Source organism: Lagopus muta, chromosome 1 (assembly GCF_023343835.1).
Source record: "Lagopus muta isolate bLagMut1 chromosome 1, bLagMut1 primary, whole genome shotgun sequence".
Lineage (NCBI taxonomy): Eukaryota > Metazoa > Chordata > Aves > Galliformes > Phasianidae > Lagopus > Lagopus muta.
The window spans coordinates 128,116,136-128,125,180 of record NC_064433.1 but is presented as its reverse complement, the minus strand read 5'-3'; the positions used below and the strand labels follow the sequence as shown (position 1 = coordinate 128,125,180).

Here is a 9,045-nt window from a genome sequence, read left to right as displayed (position 1 = left end):
GATTCCAGCCTTCTTCCTTTCCACCTATCTCTGGGCTCACCTCAGCACCTTTCCTTCTCTTCTGCAGTGTGAGGTGCCAGAGTGGGAGCAGAGCTCCTGCTTTGGAGGTATCTACTGCAGGAATGGGGTGGGAGACTGCTTAACAATCTGGGAACTATGCTACTGGAAGAGGGAGACAAAGGATCTCTCTCAAGAAGAAAGGAGAGAGAGAGGCAGATGCACAGAAACTGTCTTCCTTCAATTTTCTAAACTTCATTAGATTCTCTCTGGCATTTGCTATGGCTCTAATTTTATCACTTTCCATTCTCCTTAAAATAGCACCCTGGGGCCACCAGCTCCTGCCACAGTGAGACTGCATAGTGGCCAAGCTCCAGCTCACTACAGCCCTGCCCAACCCTGACATGGCCCCTGCTCAGCTGGGCCCACCATTGTGAGTGCCCCCTCATCCCCAGCTGCCTGCTCCTGGTAGTGCTCTTGGATGGGACCTGGCCTTGAGGGCCTGTCCTCAAGCACCAGGGGCAGCACGCTTGGCCCATGGAAGGATATGCTTTTTATTGAGTCACCTTTGTACGACTAATAACTATTTACAGACATGGATAAATATCTCTGAGAGGAAATGTTTTTACATATTTATTGGATTCCAAAGTATTACCGAATTCTATACAACAAAAAAGAAAATTTAACAGCTAACTACTTGTTCATATTGCATGAAATGTGGGTTTTAAAATTGCTAAGACTCTTGATTTTGTAACAATCAGAAGGGAAGTGATGAGCATCACATCTTGCAACACTTCCGATAATATGAGTGTTCCCTAAAATGTAGAAGACAAGGAGGCAGCCCTATTTGTAGCTGTATAACCATTGCAATTGCGAGTCTTCCCATTTTCTCTGAGCCTCAAGACTATGATACAAAGATAAATGAGACAAAGAAGTTTTCAAATACAAGGTATGTCTATCTTTGTCTTTCTGTTTTGTTTATGGGAGCATTTGGTAACGTTCTGAGATAGATACAGGAAGCCATGGGCTGGAGGGCCGATGATCCAGGCATAATCTCAGAAGCTGGCAGAGAAATACATGGAGCTGAGTTGAATAAAGATTTTTGCAAGCAAGATATCTACTGCATGCCAAGAAAGTTCCTTGGCCACATTTTTTTTATTTTCTTTCTGGTTTTGTCATTGAATTTGTAATAAACTTAGATGCTGCTCCTAGATCTACTTTTATGCATGTATACTAAAAAATACACTTGGAAGTGCACTCGCTGAACTAACACCCTCACCAAATTTAACATACTGATCACTGAGTATCTAGAGCTAATCGATTTTGCTGTGACAAATTCTGATATTTTCTATTTGCAGCTGTTTACCCACATGCTTGAGGTCTACTCATCCTGATAGATAATCTTTAGACCTTAAGATGGCAGTCATCAGGTGAATGTATGTAGAATTTCTAGAGCGGTTCCCAAATCAACAGCTTTAAAAATCATCACACAAATTATTTTGCTGCAGTGAAAAACAACTTTGTTGATCTTGTTACTATCCATTTTAAAGATTCCCTGGCTGCTTGAAACATCCATATAATCTTTTCTTGCACAAGAACTGAGATGGGCAGACAGTTTGGAAGCAGGTAAAATGAGTAGATATGACCAGACCAATTCAGAGGGCAGTGGTTTGCTTTGATATCTGTCAAATTGGACAATTTTTGCTGCTTTCTGTCTCCAAGGAAGAAAAGATGCTTGCTTGTCTTGGACTCATCTTCATGACACAGTGGATGCTGATGGTTGCTCAGATGTATGATGATTGGCAGTGCACAAACTGTGAGTAGAACACTTCCTGCAGATATCTTCTTAGGTGAAGTGTAATATGCTTCTCTTTAGACATATTTGTCCCCCAGTTGCCTTTTGTCTTAGATCTGGTAAGTAGTAACCTTTATACCTCAAAAATCCGAATATAACCAATCCCTATTATGTGATAATTTCAGGGGAGATGTCAGATTCACCCATCCAAAATTTGATGCTGAATTGGTGGAAAACAGAACTGAGTTGGATCAGCACCATGAATTTCACTAAGTACAACTGTTCTATGTCAGTATATAATAATGTGGTTGAAATACAGGTAAATTTTCTATGTAAAATATCAACAGAGATAAATCACTACACTTTATTCTTTTTCTTTCGTATTCTTGAATAACTGAAAAAAGATAGTCTGTGTTTTAGCCATTCTTTTTAGTTTTTATTGAGGCCCATCTTGATACTGATATGTGTCTGTCCTCTGACAATTCTCATGAAATTCTTGCCCTGTGAGGACTATTGTGGGACCAGGATCTTGATGAGACTGAAGCATAAGACTGCCTGTTTTCCTGGTTTCAAAGGAACTTCACTGAGAGGCATCTCACGCTGTATGGATGAGAATTTTCACATATAGAGGAGAAATTGAGTTAGATACATGTGCTCTGACTTACTTTAATAAGTGGTCAGTGGCACTGGAGCTGTAGTTTAGCTCAGAACTGGGACTCGTGACATAGAAGTTTGTAAAGGAACAATTTTTCTGGAGTGGCTCCTGGGATCCAAGCTGGTTATTTCAAACATAGTAGGCACATTTGAATGGACAAACTGAACCAAAACCTGAAGAAAAAAAAAAGGGCCTGAGCAGCCAGCAGCTCTGTAGCTAGACATTCTTGAAAGGCATTCACTTTAGATCACTTCTGCAGGACAGCATGTTCCAGATGCCCATCTTGCATCTTGTCCCAAGAGAGCACGAAACCTATATGCATAGCTAAAAAAGAAAAATAAGATATATATATATATATAGACATATATATATTTTTGGTTTTGGTTTTGGTTTTGTTTTAATACAGCTCCAACATTTTGATAGCTGACAGGAGACATGGAACTCAGAATGGATTACTTGGACAGTGTTCTGACGTTATGGAAAGATAATTTCTTTGTCAGGTTTAGTCTGTTTTCAGCTCTTATGCAAAGAAGATGGCAAGCTAAACCTTTCCCTGTTTTGTAATTACTACATGTATTAACCAGAATAGGTTTTCTTTTGAAGACTGCTATGTTCTTCAAAGCTAGTCATGAACTCATGGGAATATTTTTTTCCTGAATACATACATTACTCCAGTATTCACCAAATTCTCTTCCTCTAGACACCACAGCTGCAGTAATGTCACAGTCTATTTGGTCAATATCTCCTGTGCATCAGACTGACTTGATTACCTCTAAAGTTCAGGAACGGGAACTGTATCAGGAAATATTGGTTTTGACATCCTTTTTTGCACAAATAAAGAATAAGCATTTTATGCTATGCTGCTCTGTCAGTATGCAAAATATATACCACATTTACTGTTTCTGTAAGCAGTTTCCAGAAGTCTAACTTCTGGGGAATCTTTTAATACTCCATGTAGTTCTAGCATCTGCATCAATGATCACAGATTAGAATAGTCATGTCATCCTCATTTCAACTGTCTAAGCATGGAAACCTTAGTCTTCAAAACTCTGATAAAAGCTACCAGTGAGATACAGGTCCTGCCTGGAGAAAATGTATCCCATGCATCTTAGATGCAAACACCTGTGTCCTTTACCACTAAATACAGAAGGCACTTATATGGTTTGTTCAAATTGGCTGCTAACATTAAGAAATGTAATACTACTAGACATTAACCTCAAGCCATCTCCTTACCCAAGCAGTCACTTGTGGGCTATCTCCTTTTGTCTTTGAAATGAGAATAAAGTACAGAAAAGCCATCTGTTGATTTTTATGAAAGAACATATGCTTCATTTTGAGGAGGTTCAAAAGATTTTTTATGCTGATGGATGAATAGAGAAGAGGAGTTCCTATTCTTCACACTACTCTGTCATGAGATTTTCTGATGGGAAGCATCAAAGTCTTCACCTTATGCTGATAAAGGCTCATTATCCAACATTTCTAGGAAGGGAGCTCTCTGTCTTAGGGAGATACAAGTACTTCACTCTAGCGGTGGACCCACTGTTACACAGAAAGCACAGGCTTTCTACAGGAGTAGAAAGGAAAGTAGAAAGTAGAAAGGAGTTGAAAAAGTTAAAAATTAACCACTTGAATGTAATTTTTCAGGAAAAGAATACAAATTGCATCTTTGGAAGAAATCTAGCGTATCCTCTGCACAACGGGGCAAATTTTTCGGTTAAAGCAGAGAGCGCTAACAGTACATACTCAGTCACATGCAAGTATATTCCTCAAGGTAATGCACTAGACTTTGGGAAAGGATTTGCATACTTCTAATGGGCCTGAGTGTAAAAAAAAAAAACAACAACCATGAAGTGCTTCCTTCTTTAGTTATTCTATTTCCTGGAAATGGATATCTCCTTGTTCATATCCTTATGACAATGTATGTTGGACAAGTGAACTGTTTTCCTACAACTTGTAGGAAACTCAGTAAATGTTTTGCCCTTGGTTAATGTCTTGCTTGGCAACATTTTCTTAATTGCAAATTCTCTTCTGAATGTTTTATTAGCTTCATTTTCCTGTATTATTCAAAATCAAGTTGAAATAGGTTTGTGGCTGTGGTTTTTAAATTTTTCCTCAAGAACTGTGTGATACCTCGAATTCTCATGGTGTCACTTTGTAGTGTCCAATCTATAATAACAAAAAGTCTGACAGAATCTGCCCTTTTTTATATGAGACGGATAACAGATATGAGTGTTAAGATAATGAGGTACAATATTTGCTGATTTAAGTAACATATAATTGGAATATACACAATGACACTACTTCCTGTCTCACCAAGCTCAAAGAAATTATTGTTTCCTTATACAAGGAGGCTAAGTCATCCTTTCTTTTAAAAATACATGTTTATTCTCCTTATTAGCCTCAGTTGGGGTTAGGAGTTAAAGAGTAATTTGTAGTGTTTGTGATCTGGTGATGTTAATCTCAGAAATCAGAATAATTCAAGCAACAGAGGTGGCCACTTTAGGTGTCAGCCTGCATTATGGCAACCTAGTCTTCATGGAACCTAATCCTGTCATATGCAACTTCAATCATATCTTTGGAGGACATAGCTACATCAGATTCTTCATAAGATCTGTCAGTCTAAATAACTTCCAATGCAGCTATGTAAAATGTTGTTTACCAATCAAAACAATAATTGTCTAGAGTTGCAGGTATTTGCTGTATCTAAGCATGTGCCAGGATCCTCCAGCATGGAGCAGCCCACACATTTTTTCCTCGTAATGGACATTGCTGTGTTTGCAGGCATTAATGGGTCAGCCATTGAGAACTTCTCCTGTGTGATTTATGACATTTCCCTCATGAACTGCACTTGGCAGGCAGGCAGGAATGCTCCAGGAGATACCCAATATTTTCTCTATTGGCAGAACTCGAGGTGAGTAGGTCTTCTTGAGTCTTGAATTCCCACTTAACACATCACAGTACCCGTGTTTAACTAAAACTCCTTGATATATATATATATATGTGTGTGTGTGTGTTATATTATCTATAGAGATGATGACGTAATGGAATGTGGGCTTTACATTGAAGACGAAAATGGTAGACATGTGGGATGTAGATTCAAAAATGTGAAGATAGAGAAATCCTATTTTTTGGTGAATGGGTCTAGCAAAAACTCCCTGATCCAGTTCTACGACACAGATATTGACCTATATACAATTGGTGAGTAAATTATTTATTTTGTTTTATTTCTACTATTGCATGAGGGTAATAGAGCATTTATCCCCGAGACAGAGCCTGCAGTCAGACAGAATTGTCTCCCCACATGACAGTTTTTCCTGTTTTCTGAAAATATTTGGTCTTATCATTGATGCTGGCAAAAATACAGTTCAGAAACGGACCACAAGAGGAAGTAGTAACATTCTGAAATAACTGTTAAGAGAAGTCTGACCATCCTAACAACAATTCTTACGATGAGAGTGAGGATTTTCTGGCTTGAGTGTCATTTATCTAAAAACCGTGCAGGCATTCAAATCCATTGGATGTTAATACCAGAGTTCCTAAATTCTCACTGAAATCTCTAGTTCTATCTTCACTTGTGCAGCTAAGGTGAAATGTGTTGCCCAGTCTGTCAACAAATTTAGCTGATTATCATCCTAAAGATGGTGAACACTGACTTTATAATTGCTTTCACACTATTTTTAATTATGTTTAAAGCTGTTATCTTATTTTTTTTATATTTATCTTAATTATCTTATTTCTGCGTTTAGTGTCTGGCTGCAGAATTTAGCTTCAGTTTAGGATTCTTCACAGCTGTAGCCCTTCTCAGCTTTTTTCAGCAATCTACTTGAATTACATAAACATCGATGGAATTTTGGAGATGGCATTTCACACCACTACCTTTTTCAGTGATGGCCAAAGACATTTCTACTAAAGCGCCAACAGATAGTGCCACCAAGAAGCATAGTTTCATTCTATAAAGAAAAGGAAGTAAGCTGTACTATTACTCAGAGAGATTAAATAATACTGCTTCTTGACCAAACAGCCCATCACAAACAGACCAGTCTTGTCTGTAAAGACTGATGCAAGATAGTCTAACTGAAACCATTCCCCCTATTATTGTTTTATCACTCCTTTAGTCATCAGTGTCTGCTTGTCTTTTGCTGTTGCAATAGATATTAAGTCCTTGGGTATGATCAAAATACAAAAGTATCCTTACTTTTGCCCGCGTTTGTGAAAGAAGGGGAGATCTCTGAAGTTCTAAATTCTTAAAACTGAAGTGCCATTCTTAAACCCATATGGTTATTTTTGGAGGAGAAATAAGCTGCTTGGTTCATAACACCAAGCAAACGATATGGTCATGTCACAGAAGAGTTAAATGAGAAAGCTTAAAGAATGAAATAACCTTCAGAATTCTTACATTAGGATTAACATCAGATTGCTCTCCCTGAACCACATTCCTACTTCTTTTCCTGGAGACAGGATATAGAGAACTCTGGTCTTCTAACATAGTGCTCAAGAAAAATAAATGTAAATAAATATATTTATTCACAGAAATGTTACTCACAATTCTTCATTTTTTAAAATCAAATCAAAAACTATTAAGTGATTTTAAATATTTGAATTCTTGAATTTATCATTTCAGAAAAACTCATGCCTCCATCAAATGTCACTGTCAGTTGTGACGAAAACTCACATTCTTGCACTATTCGATGGCAACAACCCCAAATAAATCACTCTAAAAAAGACAGATGTTTTAAATATGAAGTTGAAATAACATCCAAGGTAAGAGGAATGTCTAGACCTACATTAAACATCGATGCAAATTTTTACATTTTCTAATATGCATGGGTAAAAGGAAAACCTCTCGTATCATGTAGACTTCCTCATATGCAGCGTTATTTTTCATTGTCGTGCCTTTCTTGCACCTTGTGAAACTGTACTGAACCATTTTATCCCACTTTATGGCTAATCACAACTTGAACATATTACAGATTTGGCAGTGACAAAACTAGAAAAAGTACTTTCTTTTGCTGAGGTTCACTTCTTTCCAGTGGTGACTGCATCTGGGCTGCAGGTACGGGATGAATAAATGGTGATTTGGTTAAGCAGTATGAATGTATGGAAGAGGCTGAAATTTCTAATTCAAAATGTAACTAGCTTACCAGACACCATAGCAGCTGGAGATGTATAATGTTAAGTAAAAGAAAACAAGTGAGAGGGAAAGCAGAAAGACTTGACAAGTCTTTGGGAGCAAAAAGGAGTGAGGATGGAGTGACAGACTGAGGGGTCCAGCTGGAAGGAGACTATGTGCACTACAGCTCTGGCAGAACTTCGGCAAGCGACCAAGAGGTGGCTGATGGCAACTGGGGAGGAACAGCCTGCCTGTACTGCAGCCCCGCGGCCACTGGGCGGCTGGCGCCGTCCTTCTCTGGAGTTACTGTTCCAAGCTGAGTCTGGAGGCGGTTTGCTAATTCACGGATGATCCCAGATGACTGCTGCTATAAAACCTTACGGCTTCTTCCAATCCCTTTGCCTTTGTAGCAATTAAGTTCTTATACTGAGCTCTGTGTGATTTTGACATAAAGAGAAATCACAGTAAAGCAATACAGAATTCTTTATTTTTTAACATGATTAATACCAGGTTACAAAGAATATTCAATTCATATGGTGTCCAAACTGCCTCGTATTTCCATAAGAAATTATCAGCAGTTTTCATGTTACTAATTTCATCAAAGTCCACCAAATACTGCATTGCAAAATGTATTGCTTTCCAATTGCAAAGGAAAAAGTGAGAGCAAGATTTTGCTTATATCGTTTTATAGAGAAATATTGCATTGCTAATATACTGCAACCAAAATATATTTGTGCTACAATCAACTTTTAAACTTTATTTTACAACTGGATATTACTTGCATTGAGAGAAAACAAAAAGGATAACACAATGACCATGAACAGGCTGCCCTCAGGAGTTGTGGAGTCTCCTTCTCTGGAGATAGTCAGAACCCACCTGGATGCCTGCCTGTGTGACCTGATGTAGGGAACCTGCTTAGCAGAGAGGTTGGACTGGATTGACTCCAAAGGTCTCTTCTAATCCCTATGGTTCTTTAATTCTGTTATCATCTTTCTTTCTCGTATGTGACATCAGTAAAAACCCTAAAGGGAGATTACATGATTCCATTTTCCCCCTCTGCTCAAGGTAGCTGCTTTAGGGATTCAAGGACCTGCTCTCTTGTACAGCAGCATGCTTTGCAACACATGCTCAGGTGCCACATGGGCACTATTATTTTCTGAAGAAATATTTGATCTGATTTCTTCTTGTTTTACAGTAGGAAAAAAAAACAAGACTGAAAGTAATTAAAAACAAACAAAAAACCCCAAACCCACAGGATAGTGGAGATGTTGATTATTAGCCTGCCAATCGTTAGTTGTGTGTGGTCAATATGCTATATATTAGTCATTATACCTACACAGAAGAGATATGGGATTTTATTTTCTATCAGAAATGTAGATGAAATATTTATGAATCCAAATCACTTCTGAATGATTTCATCTGAGGGAAAAGAAACATCATTTGCGTGGCATTTACAATTCAGCATAGTGTTTTGTGTTTTTATAAGAT

The 9,045-nt window shown here is 38.0% G+C and overlaps 1 protein-coding gene across 5 annotated transcripts in view; it reads left to right on the top strand.

Moving 5' to 3' along the window:
• Positions 1-664: 664 nt before the first annotated feature.
• LOC125688399 (granulocyte-macrophage colony-stimulating factor receptor subunit alpha-like) overlaps positions 665-9,045 on the top strand; it is a 39,409-nt gene continuing 31,028 nt past the window's right edge. For 2 of the 5 annotated variants that reach the window (XM_048934447.1, XM_048934446.1), the window contains exons 1-7: positions 667-946; positions 1,720-1,813; positions 1,978-2,111; positions 4,092-4,218; positions 5,229-5,358; positions 5,476-5,645; positions 7,069-7,208. In XM_048934447.1, the coding sequence (XP_048790404.1) occupies positions 1,729-1,813; positions 1,978-2,111; positions 4,092-4,218; positions 5,229-5,358; positions 5,476-5,645; positions 7,069-7,208 (786 nt within the window). In that variant the 5' untranslated portion in view covers positions 667-946; positions 1,720-1,728. Of the gene's footprint in view, positions 947-1,547; positions 1,624-1,719; positions 1,814-1,977; positions 2,112-4,091; positions 4,219-5,228; positions 5,359-5,475; positions 5,646-7,068; positions 7,209-9,045 lie in introns of all 5 variants that reach the window. The other 3 variants (XM_048934445.1, XM_048934444.1, XM_048934448.1) reach the window with 3 other exon arrangements.